Here is a 27,873-nt window from a genome sequence, read left to right as displayed (position 1 = left end):
TTTCTAGAGAGTCTGCAAAACACATTTCAATAGTAGGCAAGAGGACAAAAAGTAAAAAGGCAGACAGCACTTTTTTGGGCTTTCTTTAGCACTTCAATGAGATAACTATCCCCTGGTAATCTTCATTTCCTTGTTCTAGATCCCCTAGCTTTTCTGACCATCCAACATGGCTTTTTATTTTTTAATTATTAGAAACAAAATAATATATAATTTTGACTCTCGTTAAAGAGGTATGTGTGGAAAACTGCTAATTTAGGGAGTTGCTCACCCTAGTTGCTTTCTGACAGCCACCTCTGCCTCAACTTCTTCTTCCCTCTCCACAATCCATGCTCATTGTTCCCAGGGTACTTTTTTTCTTTTTCTTTTTCTTTTTCTTTTTCTTTTTCTTTTTCTTTTTCTTTTTCTTTTTCTTTTTCTTTTTCTTTTTCTTTTTTTTTTAATCTCAGACAATTTTGCCTTGGGTGGACTTTTCTGCAACAGCTAGCCTCTCTGTTCCACTTGGCCTGGCTATTTGCAGATGTAGGCATCTCAGAAAGCAGCTTTGTACTAATTTTGAGACCTGACTGAGGCTCCACAGGTAGGAGGTTGGAGCCCAAAGCTCATATATTTGACACAAATAGATCAAGTACTCCATCAGGTGACTCATAACTGGTGAAGGGAAAGCCAAGTGCTCTGAAGTGAGACCCTGTCCTCGTTAAACCCGTAGGGCCTAGAAAGACCAGGCTCAGAATTCAGGCACTTCACTTGGGTAAGTTCCAAGTCTGCCGGAGAGAATTCCATCCCATGGTCTGGGATGCCTCAGTGGGGGTTCTTTTTTATTAGCGTGTTTCTGTCTGTAGTCTAGATTGTGAATAACTTCATCAGTGTTCACTGATGCCCCAGTCCAACCCCAGCCTCCCAGATGTTCCTCTACAGGAGAAGAGAAGGGCAAGGGAGCATTGTTTGGAGAAGGAACAAAACACCTATGGACGGAAGCAGTACTGGCTGCAAGTATTAAATCGGAATAAATGACAAGTATAACAAAGACTGCAATATTCATGACAAATCCATGGATGAGAATATATCCCCATAGCTTTGGCAGTTTGGTTCAAAACTGCTTGGTAATTCAGGTAATTCATCCTACTGCATGCTTAAGTGAAGAGGGTGAAAGAATAAGTAATGTGAAAATTGTTTAAAATAGAGTATTAGGGTTTTCAGGGGAGTACTATTGCATTTTATGCCTGAGGGGGCAAATCTACTCTGAAGAAAGATTTTGAAAAAGGATAATACTAAAAAGTGTAATTTTGCTATCTTATCCCCTCACACCCGTTTTTTCCCTTCCTTGATATTTGTATTAAATATGAAGCAATCAAAGCAGCAATCACACAACTAGAGCATACACAGACTTTGGAAAAAAAACTACAGGTGGGGAGAACGAATATTTCCAACTCAGTGCCATACCCTACAGTTAATTTCCTTCATTTATGATATCAACCAATGCTTGCAGCAGTCTATCATCTCTATGCTTGTAAGGTTTGGCATTGTAAAAAAGATCAACGTAGTCACTGTACAGACTTTCTTCTGAGCCTCTTAACTGGGAGGGCTTGTTCAATTTTTTGAGGGCTTGATAGAAGTGTTCGTATGGAATGTTTAACTTCTCACTTGCGGTCTTCTTCGGCAGCTGCTTCTGATCCATCTGTCTGCTAAAAGCACTTTGCAGTAAATGCAGCATGGCTTCTGATGGGATTTTATCTTCTGCTTTGTCACTGCTGCTGCTGGTGTCTTCTGTGGCCTTGGGTTTTTCACTCAGGCTCTCCAGTGTGGTATGGTCCTAGAATACAGATTAGCATGAAAAAAGGTCAGGTGTCAATGAAAGACTGACTGGATTAAGGCTTGCTCTGGTTGGTGGTCTCCACCTAAGTGTGGGAAAAATTTGTTATTTTTTTTCATTCAGGAACCACTTGGGCATCTAGAAAACAAACAGACCATTGTCAACCAAAACAAGCTTTTGATAGGACTACACTGTATAAGATATCAAATCCTCCTACAATATAGGTATTTATAAATTCAGATTCCACACTGGAAGGAGACAACACCTCATTTTATAGCAGTATTTGTCCGTCTTAAGAGATAATTCTGGTTATGTCACGAGACACAGCACTCTAAATGAAGGAAACATATATGCAGTGGTGGTGGCAGTTCTGATTGTGCCTTGCGCTCTCAGGAAAAGGATGGAACCAGTGTTTCCACAAAACCTTCTCTGTAGATGATCTCTACCTGAGAAAAAGACGGTCTAGTATGGCTAATTGGTGGTCATAACACCTTCCTAGGAGCCTTTGGAAGACTCAGCCCCATTATAGGTTCACAGAGCAGTTGGTGAGAGGCATGGTCTTATATCAACGCTAGTATATGCCTGCAGAGCTTCCTCATTCAACCTAGAGCTGTATTTCTAACTGAACACTCATTTTGTCTTCATGTAATTTTTACCACGTTCACCCATTTTCTCCTACAGCCCCTGCTGAATCCACTTTCACTTTCTTCCCATTTGTTTTCTTGCCCTTGGCTGCCAGACCTGGGGACATTTATGTAATGGATTTAGAGGCCATTATCACACCCACCTTTCATAACCTGTCTGAGGAAGGTTAAACTATCTGTGCTTTATGGATGTCCTAATTACTTAATGGGGAGACAATTGGATGTGATGAGATTATTTTCTGATGCTGTTGACGCATTCAAGCACTATGAAAATGTGCATTACTACCATCCTGTGCATCCTGAAACCCAGGGTCACCCTGCCTTGTCGTATTTTTAGAGCACTGTAGGGTAAACAGGGGTGCTAAAACATCGGGCAGCAACAGGTCCACTGAGCCAAACCTTTTGAATTGGCAAGTCCCTGACTTTTGTCAAGCCCTTTGCTCCTGAAATTCCTTGCAAACTCACTGGAAACACTCCAGCAGGCAAAGTTCCTTGAGAATGTGACATGTGTTCTCAGTAGAATTATATAAATTTAGTGTGTCTGTCAGAGGTGTCTTCCTCCCTCCTTCCACCACTCAGCTGCATTAGCCACAGAGTTCCTTTCTGTAGGAGCAATTTCCTGTTATCATCTTAAACCCCTTAGATTTTGCAATTTGAAACAGAGAGACTAATAAAAATATCAGTTGTTGACATGGGCAAAATTATGATATACACTCAAAACAAATCAGGAGTTAGATGAAATGAATACAAAATAAAAATGTGTCTTCTTACTAGGAAAACACAACAAAACAAAACAAAAAACAAACAAACAAACAAAATCCAAAAAACCAAAAACAAACAAACAAACAAAAAACAAAAAATCCCCAACATTTTTTTATAAACTAAAAAGCACATAAGTAATAAATGTTACATAACCCTACCTCTACAATATCCGTCATCTTCTCCACTCCTCTTCTATCATTCTGCACAGCATTGTAGGATGTATACACACGTGGCTGCTTCATGTGTTCAGGCTGGGTAGCAGTGCCATGCAAAATCAATTTCCAGTTTACAATCCTCCCCTCATTTTGTATTCGCCTGGACTGAAAAACAAGCGTGGCATCAGAATAGGCTCTCAGGACACAGAAGAGCAAAATAGACACTTGAATGCAAAGTACACAAAAGCGACCAAAGCAAATTATCAGGCTTTCAATACCTACCTAAAGAGTATGATTCATAAGCATAAAAACCCCAGATGTAGTAGAGACAGAGTATATTAGAGTGTGGGATTTAATACAATAGCTTACACACTCAAAATATCCACATTTTGATGTAACATAATTATTAATTCATCATGTAAGCATCAATAGAATTTTGTCATAACACAGAATGCTAGAAGTTACTGAAGTAGTATTTTGCATTATTAGAACTTGTTCACTAGGCCATTCCTTGGTAACTTCCTTATATGTGAAATGCAATTCTTTGTTATTATGTGGTGTATAACAGCAATCTGAAATACAGTGTGTGGAAGCAAACAGCAAATGTTTATTTATAAATTTTGGTGGCAGTAGAAGTAGTAGTGGAAGTAGGAAGTGGAAGAGACAAGTAAAGAAAAAACAAGGTGAGGAAAGAGTGTATTACACCTTGAGGACGAAAATCTTGCTTTATTGTAAGCTTCAGGAAGTTCTCACTTGAAATGAGAGCTAATTTACAAACAAAATGCTCTTCTTACCTTTGTTCCACAAAAATGCATTCAAAGAGCAGGATATCTGTAACCATGGGGCTATCTATAAGCCTGCAGCATTAACACTACACTGCTGATAGTAATATTTACTCCTGCTCAGCTCTTGGCAAAACCCTCCTATGGCAAAACCCTCCTGTTTACAATTTGAGGCCAGTAGGGGCTGAAAGCTCAGTGGCTAACAGGAAGCTTTCAGTTTTTGGCAAGATCTGACCCCTAAGGACAAGCTTATGAACAGACAACTTCAATGAGATGAGTGAGCTTGATCACTCTCTCTTTGAAGGAAATTATTTTTCAGTTGCCCACCAAGCAGCTTAGTTCTGGTGTCTTGCTGCTGCAATCCATATCCCCAGGTGGCTTTAGTAAACTGATTTATTTCATATCTGTAGACTACTTAGCTTTAATTCTTAAATGTTGTTCAGCACTAGATACTCTCAGCAAGAAATTAGGGAAATGTATACATGAGAATAAGTCCCTGAGATCCTCCAAAAATCATTAATTCAAAAGGTTCTCAGTTAATGAAAACTATGCACATGGACCAAGAGAAGACTAGATCCATGCTGTGCTGTTTTCTGCAAAAAAGAATTTCCAGTTGACCATATGTTCCTTTTATTTCATGTTTCAATCCAAGAATCAAAGAAAACTTCATCAAGTGATTAATTTTGGTGACTTGCATCTGAAATAAACAGGCATGAATTTTTTTTTCACAGGTACAGGCCAGTGGAACAAGAATGGTGCTTTGCGTGTAGGTAAAGAACAAGAAAATCTGACCCTACCTTTTTTCTTTAGTCCTTAACCCAGCTGGATATCTTAAATAACCTCTCATTTGGCTTGCTTAATGAGCAGGCTCATTACTCAACATGCTTTGTAGTGATGAGTGAGCATTTAATCTGTGTTAGCTCCCAAACACAGCCAGTTAGCATACAGGCATACTCACCATATCAGTAATTCTTAAAATCCAGGTGCCTGCTGGATTTTCCCCCCAGGTGTGGACAGACATGAAGTCCCAGTTCTTGAAGCCATTGGGAGACTTGTCCCTCTCTCTCTCAGCCAGTAGGACAGTGCTGGTCCCTGTGTGGGTGCAAGATCAACACTCTGATTGTCCGTGCACCGCCTGTTCCTGCTTTTCATACTTGTCAGCTTGCACAGTGCCTAGAGCAGAGGTGACCTGGAAAGCACACTGCTCAGCAGTGCCTCCTTTAGCAGTGGCTCCTGTAATTATTTTTACAGCCGTGCTTAGGAGTGCACAAGCTGTTAGGTCACACCAAGAAGGTACATCTTGTTCAGTGTTCTATCTCTGGCATGAAAAGGTAGTGAATGCACATAAAATAAGCATAAGGAGAAGATGCCAGGCACAGCCAATCTTTCCCACCTATGAGCTGTTCAAAAAACTCCTGAAATGGAAATTTTGAAGGTAAAACTCATGCAGTATAATGAAACCACAATCATGATTTCATCACTGGTTCAGGGTTTTTTTTGGTGAGTGGAGGTATATTTTCACAGCCTGGTCCTCCAACAGGGTGAAAAAATGCATTTGCATTGTTATTATTACAAAAATGCTGCAGCTAACAAAGAATTTCTGCAGCAAAAGAGGTTCTACTGCACAGAAGGAAATTTGTTTGGCTTGTTTACGTACAAGAAAAAAAGCAAGGGAGCAATATTTACATAATAAGGAGCAGTGAAGTCCCAAGGAGCCTTGTCACAATTTATAAATATATTTAAAGGTAACACCATAAATATAGAAAAGGAATGACATACATTTGCTACTAATGCTTTGCAGGAAAGTAGAAAAGCAGCAAGAAACAAAGGAAAAACAATTTAACCATGAAAGCAAAATGATAGTGCAGTGGAGGCAGCAGTACTTGATGATTGCTACCTAGAAACAGAAAAATTAGATCAGCCTGATATTTAAATTCATATGTCAAACCTAGTCTTTTTTTTTTTCCTTTTAATACCAGTTGATCTAACAGACTTTACTCTTAGTTGTTTATAATATATATAAATTTTTTGGGTCTTATTATGTTGTTTCAGGACATTGTCAAGACAGCTTGACATATTCTAGCTCATTTAGTACAGTTGTACTAAGGTACCTAACAGAAAGACTGTTTTTTCTAAACACCCCGGTGGGGAGATGCATGAAATGAAACCTAAGGAATCAGATATCCTCAGTTTTCCATTAGTCTGCTAAATCACAGGAAGTCTGATAAGAATTATTGATCTATAATCCATTGTCTGCCAGGAGCCCTGAGGTTTCCTAGGTCCAGTTCTCTCTGTGGAAATGTTCTGTGCCTTCATTTTCTGAAGGATGATTTTCAAACCCCTTTTCACAAAAAGAACCCAGAACAGGTGAAGGTTGGAGAGGCGTCTCTATAGCTCCCTGGATGCTTTATCCTCATTGGACTTGTCCAATGATATATGTAGCTCTCTTTAACCACTGAAAACCACTTTTTTTTTTTTTTTATGAAGTAAATGTTACACACTACAGCAACACAAATTAAATGTGTCTTTGCCTCCTGTACCTGATGGAGAAACCAGAGTGACATGCAGATCACCTCTACGGGAATACTCAATCGTTGCCTCGAGCTGCACATGCTCCAGAGATGCAATGGAGTTCTCTTGACCCTCGCAGGCTTTTGTGGGAATTTCAATAATGACTTCTTCATTTGCTCTTAATAATCTGTCAAAATTAAAGTAGTTTTTTTTATTACCCACAGGAACTCTTGATTCTGGGTCATGAATGGCACGTTTAACAGCCATTTCAGAAAGGTGAGAAAGGAAGAGTCAATGCCAGCTCAATAAAAAAAGGTAATGCCTGCTGTTCATGGTCTGTGCAGAGAGAGACTGCATAGCTTTCTTTGCACAGTTCCCATTACTTCCAAATAGAATGGGTATCTAAATCTCCACATAAATAATTCTAAGCTCAGTATCATGGGATCTTTGTTTTCATAATGTAACATGCAGGACTGCAATAAAAATACATAAAGAGCAAGTGTGGCATACATCAGTAGTGGGCCAACATCCTGTGAAACACAGTCCATAAAAACAATTTGATAGTGAAATAGCATAAATAATAAGATTGCCAAGCAGTGACTCTCCAAAACACTGCAATATGTTTCTGCAGACAGACCTTTGTTGCATTCATATGGTATAATTTCAGCCTTTGAAATAGATAATTTTTTCTGTATAAAAATCCGTATGCGAACATGTAGAGACAAAGAGTCTAGATATCCTTATTGATTAACCAGCTCAATGACTAATGATAATTAATCTCTCTGTTCAGGCTCGCTTTGCTGTTGGCACGTGGATCATAAGACTTTTCAGTGAGCCTTTGACACACTTGTGTTTTGTAAGAGAAATGCTGCAGACATTACTAAAGTTCAATATATCACCTTGATTACAACATACACAAGCCTGTCACAGGAGAAGAATTGCTTACACCCATTACAGACACTTTTATTTTTAAAACATCTTTGTGAGACATCAGTATCTTTTTATCTGTCTTCTGATGGTTTTCTAAAAATTTACAGCCTTGCTGATTGGGCTCAGCCTCACAGTATCATTCTTTTATACACTGTCTGCACAAGCAGACATAATAATCTTAGTCTTTGTTAAGGCTTCATGCTAGTAATTTCCATCAGTCTTACACTAAAAAAAACAAACCAGGAAGCAAAGCTGCTAGCTTGCCTCTGGGGACTACAGTCTGGCAAAACTAAATGAATAAAAAGAAGTCCCTTATTCCTCTTCAGAGTAATCTGTGAAGAATATGATCCTTCAGGCTTTATTACAATGGGCACCAGCTTGGTAACTGGTAATGCAAATCCTTACCTGGGTTCAAAGCTCTTGTCTTTGACAATACACTCTCTCTTTTCTGGTACACTTTTCCATCTCTTGGGATCAGCTAAATCCACCAAGGCATTGGCGTTGAGTAGCCCAAACCCAAATCGGCTGTTGACCATCAGTCCTGCTCCATTTTTTTTCCATCCTGGATTTCCAGCCAGTGGATCATATTCTGAGGTCCACACTACCAAGTGCTGCATATCCCTCCACGTTAGATCTGGGCTGTTTGGAAAATGTTCCTGGTTAGTTGTTTCAGGGCTATCTGTCATTTTTCTATCAATTATTAAACTGAAACAGAACGTGCTTTGAATGCATACGGCATCCCACTGTTTTACAACACACAGCAGGTTGCACTTATCCTCACAATACTTCTCTGGGCAGACAAGATTTCTGTGTCCATGAAGAACAGGTATCCAGCAAGAATAGAGTCCAATCCTCCAAAACAATTCAGGCATTTTTAGTTAGCTAGTGGGACTAGAATTTCCCACCCATCTTTTTAGAACCTCTGTATTTGATTCCATCTGTGACGCAGTCTACCCTTTAAAAGATCTAATTTTTAATATCTAATATTTAATATAGGCTCCTGTCACCAAAGGGGTGTGCAGTAGAAAATGGAGCTGAATCTACAAGATACAAGCATTGAACTTATGCACTACTGCCTAAAGTGTTTTCTGTGGAAAAAAGTCATTGTCCTGCTCTTTCTTAGCTTCTCCAAGGCCTAAATTCTGACTACCTGCCCCACAGGATCCAAACCTGGCTGCTCCCTGCCTGCTCTGACAGACAGACTTGGGCCCCTTCTCTTTTATGCCTCATCACTGGCAGAAATGCTCCTGCAAATTGGTTGAGGCTTAACTTAAACTCCTGCAGCCTATTGTCTTCAAATCACATTCTCCTGAATCCCTGTGCACACTCACTTTTAGGTGCATCTAACCATGAATCAGTAAATGCTGTTGCCAACCCACAAAATATTCCTCAGTCATCATGATTTATTCACATTGGTCCTGCTTTTCTAGGAAGGTGTTGGGGCAAGTAGCTGCTCATTTTTAGTCATCAGCCTGAGCAAGTCTGACAAAAAGTGGAGCTGCAGTATGAGGTAGTGCCTCTTAAAGCAGGCATTTTGGGGAAGGCAGTGAGGGAAAGAAGTTTCAAAGGTTGTGGTGTGACATCTTACTTTGCTTCCAGCGCCAGAGCAAAAATTCCTGCTGCCAGAGGTGCAGATGCAGAGGTCCCTGTGTGAGTTTCTGTACATTCATTGTGCAGATCAACACTTGTCTGACAGAAAATTAAAAAAAAAAAAAAAAAAAAAAAAACAAACAAACCAAACCAAACCAAGCCAAAGCATATAAAATAAAATAAAAACCAAAGAAAAAGCCAAAAAAGCATAAATAAACAGTTGTAAATACTGTTGTATCCATACTCACAAATGTAACTATGTGCCCCTTACTTGGTGCGTATTAATACACTCCTCACCAGCAAAAAAAGTGATGAGTTTTTAAATCTGTTCATATTTCAATCCACTCTTTTTACTTCAACTATAATTTTAGTATCAAAACGTTTTTTGTTGGAACAAAATACTCCCACTCTGAATATCTTATTTTAGTCTAAAGGTTTCACAATAAGTGTTTCAGGCTTACTGGTGATTCATGAAAACAGATCATTGTGTTGGGCCTAGAACATTCAAAATTACTGCTTACTAGGAAATCACTCATAGGATTAGCATTGGTGTTCTGCTCCCTCTTCAGCAGAAGAACTATAATTTGTAATGAATAAACACCAAACTCATCAGCCCATTTATCTAAATCTCGACTATAAAGAGAAGCCACAGAGTAAGGACTGATCTCCAGGCTAACTTGGAATGACACTCTTTTAATCCCCATCAGTGCAGTGTGTTGTAAAATTAGCATCCACTAGGGCTGGACAGAAATTACAGGTATTTCAGCATTATTGTGCCACGGCAATTTTCTTCAGCACAATTAAGGAAGGCACACAGACTGGTATGCCTGCTTGCCGAGTTTGGAAGGTTTGGAGGCACTGTCGCTGCTGTTTCCTGTCTTCAAAAATATAAGACAAGGTATTACAGTGGCCCTGACATCACAGGTTTTCTTTTTACTCTCAATCTCTCTTCATTTGCCCTTTGTGAAGAATGGTGCCATATCAACGCATGCAGAGACCACTTTCATGCACAAATAGTGCTCACAAACCGCAGACAAATTCAGCAGGTTTATTTAACTGCATTGACACAATGATTTTGTTTAATCATTGCTTTAAGGTAGAAGAATAGAAGAACACAATCCCTTTTTGGATTACAAATCCCTTAAAGTTTTCAGACAAAAGCACTAAGCACATAACACAAAGCAGGCACTCTAAACCAAGCATTTAAAAGGTTTGTTTATTATTTGCATATATCATACCTTTCTATTTGTTCTGAAACTGGTAAAAGCAACTTACAATTCTTTGGTCAGTATAATCCCCGCTGCTGTATGCTGTGGCCAGAGTTGAAGAGCACTTCTCTGCATACCAGGGAGAAAGCCCTTGCTGAGAAGCACTGCTAATGGAGATGGTGTAGATGCTATCAGTGTAACCATCACAGTCACAGTTGCCACCCTGACGACCTCCGTTCCCTGAAGCCCACACGAAAATATAGCCTTTCCCATTTCGTCCCTAGGGGGGAAAAAAAAAAAAAAAAAAAAAAAAAAAGAAATAATGAATGATTATCAAAGAGATTTCGGATCTCACAATGTATCCTTAAAACTCCTTTCCCCCAAAAGCCTAATATAGCAAACATAGGAGAGGAGCAATTTCCATAAGCACTGTAGGAGACAGAGACAGAATAAACCAGCTGTTTGTGATACCCTACTGCTCACCCCACAGCACAACTCTTAGACTCACTGGCCTAGGTTTAGTGTTCCTGATACAGCAGCTTTCCTCAGGTTTTCAAGTTAAAAACAGTCTGTGTTCAATGAGTAAATTTTTCCACATGTTGCTGTTTGATCCTCACTATATCTAGAAAAAGAATTTGCCTTTAAAAAAAATCCGCAAGTTTGTCTGGGGTTATTTAATTTTCGTTTCCTGTGCTCACAGAGGTATGGGTGAGGAGTATAAGTGATGCATACACTGAAAACCCTCCCTTCTCTAACAGATCCGTGGGTCAGCATCACCAGCCTCCAGGTATAGCCATGTAAAACATCACAGCTATCACAGAGGAAACATGCATCACTGTGCATTCTTAAGCTCTACTCGTTCTTCAGCAGAAAAGAATATGTTTCATGTGACAAGCAAAATTGTATGTGTTGTTCATTATTAATATAGGCACATTTAATATTCCACAGCAGTTGCAATACATTTTTTTTTTATCATTCCACTCAGGTGAGGTTTGAAGTTATTTATGCAAATGATATTTGCAGCACTTAAAACATGAAAAGCAAAGAGAAATAAGATGTACTCTGTGAAATAGGTTTTAAATCTGGAAAGACAATCCACATCAACTACAGAAAATCATATAGCATCTTTGAGAGCAAAGGCTGCAGTCCAAAAAAGCACTGGTGTATCCCAGCACCTGCTCTGATTCCACTTAGAGTGATGGCAACTCTTCCTTGGTTCTTCAGGTTAAGGCTGTGCTCAGGTGCTTCACCTGAGCAGCAGTGAAGATCCAGGGAATATTTTTTTTTTTTTAATCATTCCACTCAGGTGAAATTTGAAGTTATTTATGCAAATGATAAGATATTTGCAGCACTTAAACCATGAAAAGCAAAGAGAAATAAGATGTACTCTGTGAAATAGGTTTTAAATCTGGAAAGACAATCCACATCAACTACAGAAAATCATATAGCATCTTTGAGAGCAAAGGCTGCAGTCCAGAAAAGCACTGGTGTATCCCAGCACCTGCTCTGATTCCACTTAGAGTGATGGCAACTCTTCCTTGGTTCTTCAGGTTAAGGCTGTGCTCAGGTGCTTCACCTGAGCAGCAGTGAAGATCCAGGGAATAGAGCTGTTGTCAATCCCAGCACTGGCTGACTCTAAGCAGAATGGAAACCACACAGACCTTTGCAAAAGGAATCCTTGAATCCTGAGAGACAAATGGGTAAATTTGTTCCCCATTAGAAATAAAACAAGCTGCAGAAAAAGATATATTCTCCACCAAAGACCCTGCCTTTTCAGGGTAAGACAAATTAATATTTGTGCCTAATTTTCACTTTTCTGCAGAAAAATATATATTCTCCACCAAAGACCCTGCCTTTTCAGAGTAAGACCAATTAATATTTGTTGCCTAATTTTCACCTTAAATTCTCCCTCTGCTCTTGCTACCTACCTATAGGCATATAACCTGTTACAAGCTCTCTCCTCTGTCTCCATTATTCCCTCATATTGTCTTTTTCAGCTGTCAGCATTTAAATTGTTCTCTCTTTTTCTCCTTCTGCCTACTGATGTTAATTGACCTTTATCCAAAATATTCTTTTTCTTTGTCCTTCAAGCTATTTCTCTCTTCTCCCCTCTATGCTTCAGTCTTCCTCTCTTTATTGTACCTGTCCATCTTTAGATATCTTTTCACCTCACTGGCAAGAGCTAGAATAGTTTATTAATAAGTTCATGGCAGCTCTCGGTTTCCACCCTATTTATCACCCAACAGATCCAAGGAGTGTAACATGAAAAAAGGAAACCCATAAAAATATTGCTCCCAGTATTCCTCATCATGCATTTGTACTATTTCCATTTTAATTGGATCGTGACATGCACCAATTTATAAATTAATGCAATTAGCACAATACAAGCTCATCCACAGGGTGCTAAAATGCATCACTATTTCACACAGCAAAATATTCATGAAGCAGAAATTTTGTATTAAATTTTATGGGCTTTCAGTGCAGAAATCCAATTACTGTTCAGTGTAAAACAAGCAGCAGAGAAGGGTGGGTGTAGGGTGAGACCAAGACAGCAAAATTAAGATGTAAAAAAAAAGCTTATCCATGGAGACTAGCAATTAAAAACCAGTTTAGAAAGCCCTGATGGTGTTTCCTCAAAGTCCTTTCTGGCTGGAAATTTCTCTCACCTGCACTATTAAAATACATTGTGCCCATTCAAATGTATTTGAGCAAAGACAGCACAAACCATTTTCATTTTTTCTCTGGTATCAACCATTCTAAAACTCTCTTCTCCGCCAAATTTTTTGCTTTATATTTCCCTGAAGTACCATACCTGGTTTATCCCATACTCGAAAGCCTTCTGGGCCAGTCTCCCAGGTCCCTCCACAGTTTTGCCATCATCATTGGGGCCCCAGCTTGCACTGTAAATATCCACATGTTCTGGATTGAAACCGATTGAACTGGCCTCAATAGCGTCGGTGACTATTCCATCCAGCATTCGGATACCTTCACAGGGGAATAAAAAAAGAGAAGCAGACTGGATTTACTTTCTGTTCCCTCCTCCCTGTCTTAGTTAACTGTTTTTAATGTTTCCAGTAAAATTAAGCCATAACTACTGCAACCTCAGCTGACTACTGCTCAAGTAAAAAGTACTGAAGAAAACTCCTGTCAGTGTAAAACAGTACAATTAGACTTTATATACAAAGCTCAGTGTTCCTCTACAAAAATAATTTTAAAAACCCTTAAAATCTCTTTAGCCTCCTATTTATTCTTTTCTCTCCTTCTACAGAGACCAAAGAAGATGTCTTGCTTACTGTTCCTGTTTTTTACTTATTGCATTCTCTTTCTTCCTCCTTCTTCTCTCTTAGATCTGCAACAAAGACTTCTCAAACTGCTGAAATGCCACTGAAATTAAATAGGTTTTACCAACATTACTTTTATCTGTAAGAGTTCTAAGAGTTTTAGTTCAAAGATGTAGTTCTGAGTGTTCTGACCAAAGCACTTGTTCCTAACAGTCATTAAAGGTTTTGCTGTCTCTGTGACACTGCAATTTCACCAGTTCTTCAATCTCCATCACAGAAAAAGGAAAAAAAAAAAACCTCACTGTTTTTCTACTGCCACTTTTTTTTCTGCTGTGAGCAATGCAGAGATATCTAGTCATTAACAATTTATTAGGAGCTGCATGATCTAATCTCCTTCAGAGCAAGCCTGAACTCAGTGGTACTTAAAATTCAGGTGCAGGCAGTGGTTCATCTGCACTGGTTCCTTTGCTATGCAAAGCCACAGCTCTGCAGTGGGGCTGCTACTACTGTCCAATGCTGGAAGACAGCAGAAAAAGGAGAAATCTGGCAAAATTCCCACTGTGGCATGGCTCTTACAACAACAGCAGCAATAGAAGAGTCACCTCAGTCAGGATTCAGCCTGTGTTTACAAGCAATAAAAATGTCTGGGTTCCCTTGGATTTGGCAGGTTAGTACTACAGCAGCTCCACCATTGCTGGCAGCTGGTGAATTATGACTACTCATTTTCTAGTATTTTTCATAAAATGGAGATTTTGCCAAAGCACAGCAGGCAAAATGTAGTCATTCTATTAAAAAAAAAAATACCCAAAGATACCCAACAACAAAAAACCTCCCACCTTACCCTTGCAGCTCAGTGTCTTGTTCTTTTTTTTTATCCTATCAAGCAGAGGAAAAAAAGACTGCAAGCATAATTATTTTCCTGAATGGCTGACCCCTTAATACTCTTAATACCTCCGAGATAAAGCTGAGCTTTATTATTTCATATTCATTAGTGCTAAAATCAGACAAAGGAGTTAATCCGCTCTACCACAGCTGCTCCGCTATCACTCACAAAGCTGGGAAAAGCACCAAGGTATATCCTGTGCCTCAGGTACTAAAAACACCACTTACCCAGGCTTGTCTTAAACTGAGACTGGTTTCATTACTCTTTTTTTTTTTTTTTCTGTTAGCTCAGAATTTCCAGATTCTCTCATGCCAGCAAAGATCTGCCTATGTGAAAGCGATTGCAAGCCGCAGGTGAGAGCTTGCAACACATAATGAGATAGTGGGAATGTGAGGAGTAATGTGCACATTCTTCCCACAGAAAAAGACAAGTCTGCAGATTAATAATGTAATAAGGGGAAAACAAAACAAAATAAAAACCGAAAAACCCCCAAGAACAACGACTCCACACTGATGAAAACAGCTCAAGGAAAAAATCACTGCCTTGCCTTCCTGATCGTCAGAAATCCTGATTGCTCAAGTCAACTCAGGGATTTGATGACTGCAGTGATATTCCCGTAAGCAGATTCCAATTACATCCTCTTGCATAAACTCTTTTCTATTCTTGCTCCCATCATCAGTCCCACAAAATCAAAAATAGACAAAGCCCAAGGTAATTTCAGACACACATATATGTATCTGCTTGGCAGAAGGGCTATTTTTAGCAAAACGTCACGGTGCATGAACTCTCAGCCCAGTCCTTTGTAAAATGGAGCTTCTTAATAATTTAATTTCCATGGCAGCACCATGGAAATATCATAACACAGTGGTAGAGTCAGGTATGCACGAAAATACACATACCCTGATTTATACCAGAGGTGATCGATACACATTTCTCAGCTCTACAAAGACCAAGAGGTGAATGTTAAAGGGCGCTGAAAGGTGTCACTTTGAAAACTGGCATGAAGAGTATTTTTTCTTCACACAGTGCACAGGGAAGCCCATGGTACTCACAGCCACAAAGTGCTGGAGAGGCCAGTCAATGTTGCAGAACAGGGCCAGGCATTTGATGTGACTGGAGGGAACACTCAGGATTGTTAAACTCAGTACTTTCACAGAAACCAAACAACAAAAATATCAATGGGATGTTTTGTTTTACCCCTCAAGGCAAAGTTAAATCAAAATGTGATGCTGAAGGTTGGAGAGCAAGGTATTCCACATTGTCAGGGTTTCTTTCCCTGAAGCAGAGATTGCTGACCGTCAAAGAGAAGGCACTGGCTGTGGACCACTGGATTTGTCCAATATGGCAACTGCTACAAGCAAACAGCCACTTAAGGAAGTCATCCTGAACTAATGTCAAGTAGAAGTGTGCAATGTGTCATTTCATGGATTTAAAAGAAAAAAAAAGACAAAAAACAGCCTCTGGAGAAATGAATCCTATAGAACTGGGATCATCAAAAAAGCTTCCAGCATTTAGCCACTCCAAATTTATCTGAGTCTTTTGAAGACTTCTCTTATCTTCCACTGCTCTTTGAACATATTTTTCTTACACCCCTGTCTGGGTGTTAATCAGTCTGGTCACATCTAACAGCCTACAATTTCTTTCAACTTTTCCATTCTTCCTCCTCCCCCACCCGAGTGTATGCTGCTTGCTGGGTAATATGGATTGCTGGACTGCTTTCCCTACTGTTATTTCCCTTTTCCAGATAAATCATCCCGCATAGATCTGTAGTTTGCATTTGCAAATGAGCACAGATCACATGCAAATAGCTGTGGAAGAACCTCCTCTGTAGATGCAAGAGCCTTAAAATATGGGCACAGTGGGAGTTCAGACATCTTTGCAGCTTCATCCATTTTGCCTTCCTTTGAAAATCTGACGTCTTCATATTATGAGTGAGATATTTTATTTAAACAGATCATGACAGCATGATGCATTATGGCAATGGCAACCTGCAAAGCTGACATCCATGACAGCTCAGTGGAGTAACTGGGAGCCGACAAAACACCACGCTGAAATGGTGGGAACGACAGTTACGGGTGTCAATTGCCACCCGTCATTTAAAAGGAAAAAGAGGGAATAATGGAAAAAGAAGGACTGTACAAATAACTTCCTCGGAGCTAAATAACCATTTGCAACTGATACTTGCATCATGATTACTTAATAATCAGCAACTAACAGATTACACTGATTAAAAAACAAAAGTACGATATTGATTGATGGGCAAGAAAGACTTTACTTTTTTTCAAATTTAACTTGTGGTGACAGTCGAGAAGGAAGGTGTTGAAACAAAAAGGACAGCAGTTTGCATGACTTGACTGACATGGTCTTTAGAATGTGGTTGTGTAAATGGAAACAATATGCTGCAAATATTGATGGGTATAGTTTTGTGTACTCCTACTTTCACTCTACTCAATCCCTCTCCTTCCCTGGATAAACAGTAATAAGTAATTAGTCCTTCATTCCTTAAAAGATACTGTCTTAACTCTAGGTAAGGTGTAAGTTGTTGCTATCATTGTTGTTGTTGTTAATGTTATTAATTTTTGTTAAATTTGCTGTTGTTACATATTCTATCTATCTACCTATCTATCTATTCATAACCAAATTGCAGACTTCATTAAAGAAATTCTGTCATGTACAGGTGTCACTCAGCACTGTTTTTAGACAGGATTTTGAAGCTTATAATACTGGAAAATAAATGCTTTCCGAGAATGACCAATCATTCAGTTTTCAGATTAATGGTATCTGGCAGCTCTCAGCATTTGTCTTGTTTCCATTCATATTAGAAATCTAATTATTTTTGTTTCCTTACCTCCAACCCTGGAGTTGTAGGCTACTCCAACTCCGCATTTTCTGTTGTTGGCTTGCATGGCAATTTCCCCAGCACACCGTGTCCCATGCCTGAATAAATACGGCAAGAATAAAGAACACATGATAGCACCTTTGTTGTATTGTTCAGAAAGACTCATCAAGGACCTTGATTTGTTCAAATTCTTCCTTTCAATTAATGCAATGCAATTATTGAAGAGCTTTTGAGTTGTATCTACACAACAAAAAATACTTATTTCTCCAAAGCTTCATTAAATATAATTTTACCTACTTTTAGCTCAAAGGAACATTTCCATGAGATGATAAATGTTTTCTTTAATCTTACTGCAGATATCAGTATTTTAGTGCAGTGAAAAAGTGGCATAAAATTATGGGCCTAAGAAGCTGTCTTCAGACAGAAAGATGATACAAATATTTTTTTATCTCATGTTTAGATACTTACTTTCTAAATGACTGCATTTATTTAGGATTTCAGAAAGTGAGCCTTTAAAATGTCCCTGTTTTTTCTATTCAATTATTTTCTTTTTCCATGGATGATTCTAATTCCTCACTACAGAAAGCCTTCCTATAAAAGTCTCAAGGTAAGAACATTGCATTATGTAATGCTGCAGATTGTTATTCAGTGACATGCTTCAGTGCTTCTGGGCTGAATTCCATTTACTTATTAATAAAGATTAGAGACAATACAGGTAGATTTAAGAGATAATGACATCATAACAAGAAGATAATGGCTTCTTTCTCTAAAACAATACTGTAACAAAGTAGAAATGCCATTTTTCAAATGTCTTATTCGTGGATATATTATCCTCAGACTGATCTTTCTTTTTTCCCTCACACAGTGATTTATGTTGTGAATCCTACTGTATTGTCTGATAGGAAACAGGGAACCAATGCATCAGTTTCTTGCTATCTGTACTGAGTAGTGGCATTCTAATTTGTTTAAGAAATTGACTGTTTTGCGTACCAGCTTCTAGGGAGGCCCCTCCTATTCTCTTTCTTATGGACAAAATCCATAATTGGACTATGATGGATTTGCCCAGGTCTGACAGACTCATCTAGAGACCTTTTTTTTTTTATTTCTTTTTTAGATTCCCAGAGCAAAGCAGAGAATTGAAGTAAAAATATACTTTGGGAGCTATCATTCCAGAAACACACAGAAACACAAGAATACATTATTCCTTTCACCTTGCAGAAATACCTCAGCACCTTACACGCGACATGAAGAAATTCAAGACATCACAGGGAGATTACAATTATGAAGTTCTTCATCTGGGAGTTTTATCCCCATGTTTACATCAATGTTATGTGAGAATGCTCCTGCAAAGTGGAACACAGGAGGCTCCTTCTGAACATCCAATAGTGATTCTTTACATTGAGGGCAACTGAGCGCTGCCACATGTTGCCCAGGGAGGTTGTGGCCTCTCCCTCCTTGGAAGTTTTCCAAAGCCATCCTGGTCATCCTGGGCAGCAGGCTCTAGAGCTCCCTGCTTGAGCAGATGACCTTCATAAGTCCCTTCCAAGCTCAACCATGCAGTGATTCTCTTACACAAATTCTTCCTCTTATAAAATAATTGCCACAGTACACCCACAGAGAAATTTCTCCACTTGTATCTTCTAACACACAAGCTAACACTTTGATGCTTTGTTCTCTTCAGACAGCTGTGAAGCTACTCACTTGTTTTCATTTGTTGGGTCATATCTAGGAAAGGGATCAGGATCATTGTCATTGAAATCATAACTTGCCTTTGGGTCCTACATAAAAAAAAAAAAAAAAAAAAAAAAAAAAAAAAAAAAAAAAAAAAAAAAAAAAAAAAAGCAGAATGAATTCCAACAGCTAGAAAAGGCATTTCTAAATTGCTAACAAAATGGGTTGTGAGTCTATTTATTTACTCATACTGGCAGCAATCAAGCTGGTAGAATTTGCTGGCCATTAACAATTCCATAACTTTTTCATGGAGCTTTAATAATTTAGCATTAAACTGCTACAGAAAAATGTGTCTGGGAACTAAATTTACTGAAGGAAAAACAAAACAACAAAATATCTGCCCCTCTACCATTGCTAAGGGACATTCAGCTTCCTGTGACACAGACCAGGATCCAAATCATGCCTAAGGCAAGTATTTCAGTTTCTCTACTGCAGGAGCTGACTTGCAGAACAGACAATGAGCTGGGGAAGAGTGTCTGCTTATCAAATTTACAACTGGTTAATCTATTCCATAGCATTCTAATGCTCAAACTTACATAGTTAGCATAGATGTCAGTGTGATTCCACTCCAATCCATCGTCTAGGACTGTGATGACAACTCCCTTGCCGGTGAATCCTTTCTGCCACACAGGAATAACATGGAGATCCAGTTTGGGCAGGGATGGAGTAATTCTTGTGTCTTGCTGTGGGACAGAATGGATTCAGATATAGCAGCATTTTATCCATTTATACCAAACAGGTCCAAAGTCATATTCTAAAGATGCTGGAAACAATCTCAGCCAGAACTTGTGTATTTCGCTCAAATTTTGCAAAAACAAAACAAAAATTAATTTAATCAAATACTTGGGGGACTGAAAAATTTACCCCACCGCTTGAATATCCCTGAAGACCACTTCTGAATAGAAAACATCTTGTATTTTTGGTAATTAGGCAGCAGAAAGCGAAAGGAGTTTAATTTGGTAATTAGGCAGTGGAGATGCACTGATGGACCTTGGAACACTGGGTTAATAATCAGACCTGGGAATGTTTGTTCTTTCCATTTGATGAGGAGCCAAGACAGTGCCTGCAGTGCAGTGAGCTGGATTCCCTCCAAATGTATTTTCTCCTTGGTCATTAAAGTTAGCCAGAGCAAAATAATTAATGGGTAAAACAATTAAGGTAGTTGTTTGGTTGGGAACAACTGTGTTGAATCACAATTTTCTCTTTACTACCCTCATTGCTGTTCCTGTGGTAAATCAGCTGGAAGTATGAATCATGGATACCTTTCTCTTCTGCAGCAAGTTTTTTGAAGAGTATCTCTTAAATGGGTCCTTTTCCCCCTCAAATACTAAAGGAGCAGTACATACATCTAATTTAGAAAATGTGCTTACAGCCCCCATAAAAGCAGGGATGTAAAAAGAAGCATGTTCTTTCTGTTTCTCTGTGCACAATCACATTGGCTGATGGCAGGTTTTCTGTATGTCTTTATTTCCAAATAAATACTGCATAAAATACAAGGTTTAGGAAAATAAATTTGTTATGGGGATGAAATTTCTTTATATTTTGCTATCTCTATCTGACTGCTTCCATTCAGGAAATTATTTGAGATTTCAAGCTTTGTTCTCTTTTATCCATCAAATAATATTTTTTCCTGGTGATGTGTGAAGGTACACAGGATAGAGCTAAAACTGTTGCCATCAAATCATAAAAATAAGGTAATAATCAGTTATTCACTACAAGGCAAAGAAGATATTTTGGAAGAAAATGTCTAACACTTATGCATTTAATCAGAAAAATTCAATGTTCATTGAACAAGGCTAAGCAGTATGTTTTTGTTTCTCATGTGTGAAAACTAGAGGGAAAAGTAGTGAAAACCATAAGTAAGTGGGAAAAGGAACTAAATCTCCTGGAGAGCAGAACATTGACATGTTTTTTTCCCCTGACTGCTTTTATGAATCATGTGTGTGTTTGTGTATTTGTCTAATATAGACATCAGGAAATGTCCTGCTTTTTTGGATACAGGCAAGGAAGCAAACAGACATTCTGGATCAAAGAAAAGTTAAATTCTTACAGATAACAATATTTTTTTTCTGTTCAAAATAAGTCTGCAGGAGTTTTCATGGAAATATTTTATGCTATGTGGTTCATAATTCATCTTCCCTAGCTCAAAAGAAGGGAAGCAATCTAGAGTTTGGTATGATTTCTCTGAGATGAACTGAGGAAAAGTATTTCCAGCCACTCAGGCCCCATTTGTGCTTGACCTTTCTTTCTGATTTGTTATACCTACCTTTAATCCCATCCCTATTCTGAGTGGAAGCAATGAATCCTAGACTGAAGGTACTGAAAGTAGCTAGGTGCACAATGGAAACACAGGCTTTTGGAAGAAACCATGTAAAATCTAAATGATTGACTGTATTTCTCATTTGACACATGCAGACAGAAACTGTGGAGCTCAGGAATTTTTTTTCCTTGAGGTTTTGAGCATGTGAGTGATCTTTAGAGACCCTCTAATATATAAATCATAGTCCATATGGCTGAAGGTGCTTGTCACATGCATGCAGATGCAGATCTGGTGTATGTATTCTGCACTACCAATTTTAATGAAGAAATAGATGGCCAGCTTCAGATACGGTAATGGGCTTCTTACACAAAAAACTTTGAATATTTGAAAATTATCTTTTAAGTGGTTTTTAGCTGTTAACAATTTGTGATATCATCCCCCTCCCCCATATTAAATAGCAGCTGAATTGGCATCTAGAATCTTTGTAGAAGTGACATTCCATGGAAGAGAGAAAGCTGCCTCTGTTGTGCACAAAGATCACTCATTTTTACAGCATACACTAAGGAAAGGGACTCTTCATTTATTCCCCTTGGTGCAATCCCTCTGATACTGGTAAAAAAATGCAGCTGATGGCACAGTCACCTTCCCTCGTTCCACAGGGCAACAAATTCTTACCAGATACCACTGCTGATTCCACATAGGGTCATTGAAAAGGCTTTCTGCTGAGTCTCTCACGGCGGCACGCTTGGTTCGCTTTTTTTCGTACTGCTGCTCTGCCCATGACACCTGCGATTATTTGCAAAAATATCACGAGTGAACCTGTTCAATTTGGGACTCTCTTAACCTGGAGTATAAGGGCTTTCATCACACAGAGAGATTTTGATTTGATGCCTAAAGCAAAATGAGCAACATTCAGTACAGAGAAGAGGATTATTTAAACTGTAGTCCAGTGAGATTTAGGGAAGAGAACTTTGAGAAATCACAATACTGTAGAATCAATTCACAGAAAGTTATGAAGTACAAGTTAACAAGGAACTCCTGTGAATGACACAAGGAAGGTTTTTACAGCAAATGAAACCATGTAGGTCATCTAAGCAATGGTGCTTACTGAAACAAGGAGTGAATGACACAAGGAAGGTTTTTACAGCAAATGAAACCATGTAGTATGGCCAGAAGGTCATCTAAGTAATGGTGCTTATTGAAAAAAGAGAAACCACAGCCTGCTTCTTTCTCCTACTTATCTTTTATTCATTCTCTATTGGGAGTGAAAAGGAAAGAAGAAAGATTATCTCTGGCTTTAGTCTAGCAATCATAATTATGCTGTTACTCACAGACCAGCTGGGCCTCCAAGTCTCCTTCCTAGTGGTGTTTTGAAGAGTGGTCAATTAGCAAGCTACGAATGTTGGACTAACTTCATCACTGGCATAATTCCACTTAAGGCAACCGAAAGCCAAAATGTTTCAACATGCTTTGATAAAGCAGCACATGGGTTGCACAGCCCCTGTGCACGGACACAGCAGTCTCTAAGGCACTAGGCTGTATTTTAAATGTGTATCGCCCTTGAGTGCATTAGTGAACCCAGTTCAAATGAAATCCTGATGATGATGCCTCCCTCTGTGCTGTGTGCTCTTTTTGGAAAGGGAATAAAACATTATTAGTTGGTCCTTTTATGGTCACTCTGATGCAGACATGGTTGGTCCTTTTCATCCCAAATTCCAAGCAGGCAAAGCAAACTCGGGTTCAGCAAGATTGCCAAGATCCTGTGACAAGCCTCATGTGGAGGGTGCCTTGGATCTAATCTTTTACTTTCAAACTCTGAAAAGATTCTGTTCCTTTTATCTACTGTGATTGAGCAGCTTTATGATCCTGACATCTATCACCATACATGAGATAATAATGACTCAGAAGTTATGATTTAAAAGTATGATTTGATTAAAATGCAATTTTCTAATGAAAGCCTAATGAAAATTCACTACAAGAATATAAATCCCTTAAAATGGTATCTGCATTAGGCATGTTTACTATTCTCTTTGCTATATATTTAGTCCTAAACCCCCTACAAACCTTGGTCATAGAAGATGAATATACCCATGCAAGCTTAGGTATTTTAAACTGCTCTATTGATATCTCAGGCCATACATACTTGTGCACACGTTGGAGCAATTGCCTCTATCTCTCTTCCCTGCCCACAGCAAAGTTTGACCTCTTCACCACCCAACAGTAATTAGCAGTTGACAACTTCCATGCTTGTTATTTCTTTTCATGGTGAGCAAGTGCACTGAAGGGAAAAGAGCTGAAACTCCCAAGCACATATGTCAGGCAAACAAGCAAAGTGTTTGTCACTCTTCAGCTGGGTGAGGTTCCAACCATCCATCTCCAGCAAAAACTGAAGGCCCCATGCCAAATCTCCAATCACTGACACATAAAGCAGTAAAAAAATTCTCAATTCAAATCTACTCACGAGAAAGTAGATTTGGAAACCAGTGCAAATACTAGAAGAAGTTAGGTAACCAGATAATTATATCCCTTCAATGTACTCACAGCCTTTATCTGTTTTACAACAAACACTATAGGAAGCAGATAAATATTCAGATTAGAGCCAAGTTTTACCACAACTTTCACACTTAACATACCGTAAAATTCATGAAGGCGTTATACGAACAAAAACAGGATTCCCTTTTCTCTCTCTTTTTAAAGGTTGAATCTAAATCTTTTTAAGTAGGCTGCTGCTGAACAAGAGCAGCTCTTCAGAGCAAAGGTCCCTGTGTAACCACACAGCACTACATGATTGCTTTGTGTTTATACACTTCCATAATGCATAATTACATCTCATTTATTCATGGAATTAATTTGCATACTGGATGGTAAATAAAATGGAAATTGGAGTAAATTTAGCAAATCACCTGCAGCACTTTGAATCTAAGAATGTAAGGATGCAGTAATGTCTGGTAGCAATATAACACAATCACTTCCATTCTGCTGCAATTTTAGAATGTGATGCATTGAACACTCTCATTCTTCCCCGTGTAAGAGATTCATTTTGTGCAGTAAGCCCAAAAATGAGAGAGACCCAAAACTCTGATCCTGAGCATAGTGCTACGATGACCTAGGACATGTGGTCGTATACCTAGGCATAAATTGGAACTAGTTTAGACTGAATCTGCATGTTTGAACATCCCCATGTTAGGATTATTACTTTAACTGGTAGACCAGTTCCTGTTTGCAAAGAAATAGATGAGATTGTACACTTTTGAAACAAAACAGGCAAAACAAACACCCTGTCTTGCCACACAGAATATTTCCTCCTAGCTGACATTTGCATCTAAAACCTCCAGATAGAAGATTACTCATTCTGAAGTGATTTGTCCTTATATGATAATTTGCTGGTTTTGACAACTAGGTTACTTCATGGTTTGGACAGCTCATATTGTCACAATGATTGTTGCAACAATGCTGATCTTAAAATCAAGTGTTCTTGTTGTGACATTTCCCAGAAGATAGTTTGTAAGAGAGGCTGACAGCTTTCTGGTCTGCTCTTTAAATTTGTCATGCACCTCAGTTTTTCATTATGGTTGCAAACAGAAATGCTTCTCTCTGAAATAAAGCCGGACAAACGAGGGGTTTGCTTCACCAGTGGGTTGTACCTTAGACCCCTCTCCAGTTTGCCTGCTCTCTGATTGCAGTGGCAGATCATTGTAACAAAAGACTGCAAGTCTGGAATGTGTGATGGATCTTTTGAGAAGGGATTTTAGCTTGTTGCAGAAGCCAATCCAACAGAACATCAGCCCTTTATCCCTGCTTCTTTTTTTTTAGTTAATATTCAGTCACTTTAAATCAAACCTAATTCACATGGTAATTGCACAGACGTGGCCTAATTAAACTTAGTGCATCTATGGATTTTTTACTTTGAATCCAGCCCCTTGGTTCCCTGTTCACATTTTCTTCAGTGGCATATCAACATCTGAAATTCTGGAGCTGCACATCTTAAGTCTTAATTTGGAAAGCTCTTGTAAAATATGTGGTGAGGGAGGGTCAGACTCTGCCTGTGAATGACAGGATAGTTAAGTATTATTCAGCACGAGTATGGATGGCTGAATATATTAGACTTGCAAAATGAGGAAGGCTTGCCTGTGACCTCTTTACGAAGCTAGCGGTAAGGAGACAGAATAAAAAAAAAAAAAATTAAAAAGAATGAGTTTAACACTTACCCGCTCATCATCAGAAAGTCTCTTAGTGATATGAATAGCACTTCTTCGGGACCGTCTTGGGTGACTCTTGTGTCTGAATAAGTAGTGGTTTTTCAGTGATCCAATCTGTAAGACACAGGCGTGCTTTAATTATCAGGAAGTATTTCCCCACTGTGAGCAAGTAACAACAATCAAAACCTGAAAGAATTCAAGCTGCCTTAAAGACAAAAGAGCAAGAAACTAGCCTGTAGATATTTTAATCCAAACAGGGAAGCACTCTTCCAGTAACAAGTGCTTCTCTCAGCCTGTGTGCTGCTAGAGGAAGCTGGGGGAGTAATTTCATTTGGGCTCTTCAAGAGCAGTCATTACTACTACAGGACTCAAGTTACACAGCACCGGCACTAATGACCACTACACTCATGGACACACCTTGGCAAGGCCACATTTCGGTGGGCAGGTGGCTCACCGGTTTTATCTGCTTTTCCTGTGTTTCACCTGGACAGGTGTGAAAAGCTTTGCATGGATTCGGACACCTCACTGCGGGGCTGGGTTGTGCAGGCACCCACCGCAGCAGCATTTTCACTTGCTCGATATCCAGCCAGCCACCGGGCAAGCCAGGAGCACCCCGCTGACTTTGAATACCCCACTCTCCTAAGGACGGGCTCTTTGATAGCTGTGGGGACAAATGTACCGGCTACAAAGGCAGAAGGACCAAACCCACACAGGTGGGATCACACCTACGGATTTTGGAGCGCGTTGAACACCGCCGTGCCCCAACGCGGGGCTCGGCCAGAGGGGGCTGCCGGCGGACAGCACCGCTAGCACGGAGCGGGGCTGATCGCGACCCCGACCACGGGGCCGGGCCGGGGCCAGCAGGGTCCCAGCGCTCGGGGACGCCGTGCCCGGCACAGGACCCTCGCCGGGAGGTGAGACGAATGCTGCTCCCTCACGGCGGTTACTCATCCCTGACAACGCTGACGTCACGGCATCCCAAAAAAAGCGCCCGAGGGATGGCTGGAGAGAAGCCCCGCGATGGCGATGGAGCCGGCGGGGCGGAGGCGGCGCGGGGTCGCAGCCGACACCGCCCGTGCTCTCGTCCTCCTGCCCGAACTGCCGGGGGAGAGCCCGGCACCCTGCCCGGTCCCCTGTGGCACGGCGGGGTCGGTCTGCCCGGTCCCCTGAGGCACGGCGGGCGCACGGCCGGTCTCCTGAGGAAGAGCGGCGTGCCCTGCCTGAGTCTGTCCGGTCTCCTCAGGGAGAGCCAGCTGTCCTGCCTGGACCCCTCCAGGGAGAGCCGCACCTCCCGCCCGACCCTGCCCAGTCCCGCCAAGGAGAACGGGAGCGCCCTGCCCGCTCCCGTCAAGGAGAGCCGGAGGTCCCCGCCCGCTCCCCTGAGGAAGAGCCGAGTCGCCCTGCCTCGTCCCCTCCGAGAGAGACATCCCTGGCCGGGCGCCAGGGGCGGACCCGGACCCTGGGAGGCTGCGGTGGGCGACCGAGAGCTTTAAACTCCCCGGAGCCCCGCGGGCGGCAGCCGGACACAAGTTTGAGGGAGAGGGGAGGGAAGGAGCCTCGCGGGATGGGAAAGGTGCCCCGCCGCGGAGTATCCTGCAGAATGCGCGGCGCTCCCCCGCCCGGCCGTACCTGTCCCACCAGGTCGTAGTCCAGCTCGTCCGCGATGGCTCTGGCAGCGTCGGGGCCGGCCGGGATCTCAGCTGCCCACTCGTTGAGGAAGAGCCGCCCGGCGCTGCCTCCTCGGGGCAGGGACCAGGCTGCCAGGAGCACGGCCAGGGCCGCGCACCGGCCGGCCCAGCGCCGCCCGGCCATGGCCGCGGGACGCGGGAGGGAGGCGAGCGGGATGCGGGCGGGATGCGGGCGGGATGCGGCGCCGCGTTGCTGCGCGAGGGGTCGGAGCGGGAGCCCTGCCTGCCTGCCTGCCGGCGCCGCTGCCCGAGGCTCACAGACCCTCCGGAGCCGGAATGGAAATGAGTGTTTACACGTCAAAACGACGACAGCCATCCTGACGTCAAGTGTACCTGGCCCCCGAGCCGGGGGGAGGTGATTCCCGGGGAGGGGGGAGCGCGGAAGCCAGCGGGATGGAGGCGGGGGCGCGGCGGCGAAGCCCGGCGGGTCGGGGGGCCGGGTGGGTGCCGGTGCGCGATGGTTTCCATCATTGCGGGTGAGCCCGAGCAGAGGACCCCGCCCGCCCCCCGCACCCAGCCCGTCGCGGGTGGGTTTTCTGCCCCCAGCCCGCGTCCCCTCTCGCCTCGGTGCGAGGTGAATTTAGCTTTTTTTTGTTCATC

The 27,873-nt window shown here is 40.9% G+C and overlaps 1 protein-coding gene across 1 annotated transcript; it reads right to left on the bottom strand.

Moving 5' to 3' along the window:
- Window positions 1–457: 457 nt before the first annotated feature.
- On the bottom strand, window positions 458–27,531 carry PCSK1 (proprotein convertase subtilisin/kexin type 1). Its single transcript, XM_041396901.1, has 14 exons — window positions 27,215–27,531; window positions 25,595–25,699; window positions 22,062–22,172; window positions 19,663–19,809; window positions 19,097–19,173; window positions 17,405–17,493; window positions 13,205–13,377; window positions 10,460–10,672; window positions 9,183–9,283; window positions 8,000–8,233; window positions 6,694–6,851; window positions 5,112–5,245; window positions 3,375–3,536; window positions 458–1,810 (listed from the first exon to the last, which is right to left on the bottom strand). Exons 1-14 carry the CDS (start codon window positions 27,395–27,397, stop codon window positions 1,448–1,450), a joined length of 2,250 nt encoding a protein of 749 aa, XP_041252835.1. The 5' UTR covers window positions 27,398–27,531; the 3' UTR covers window positions 458–1,447.
- Window positions 27,532–27,873: the final 342 nt, after the last annotated feature.

This window comes from Onychostruthus taczanowskii, unplaced genomic scaffold, assembly GCF_017590055.1.
Source record: "Onychostruthus taczanowskii isolate IOZ18803 unplaced genomic scaffold, ASM1759005v1 scaffold132, whole genome shotgun sequence".
In the NCBI taxonomy this organism is placed as follows: domain Eukaryota; kingdom Metazoa; phylum Chordata; class Aves; order Passeriformes; family Passeridae; genus Onychostruthus; species Onychostruthus taczanowskii.
Note: the sequence above shows the minus strand (reverse complement) of the source record. Positions and strands in the feature narration are given on the sequence as shown.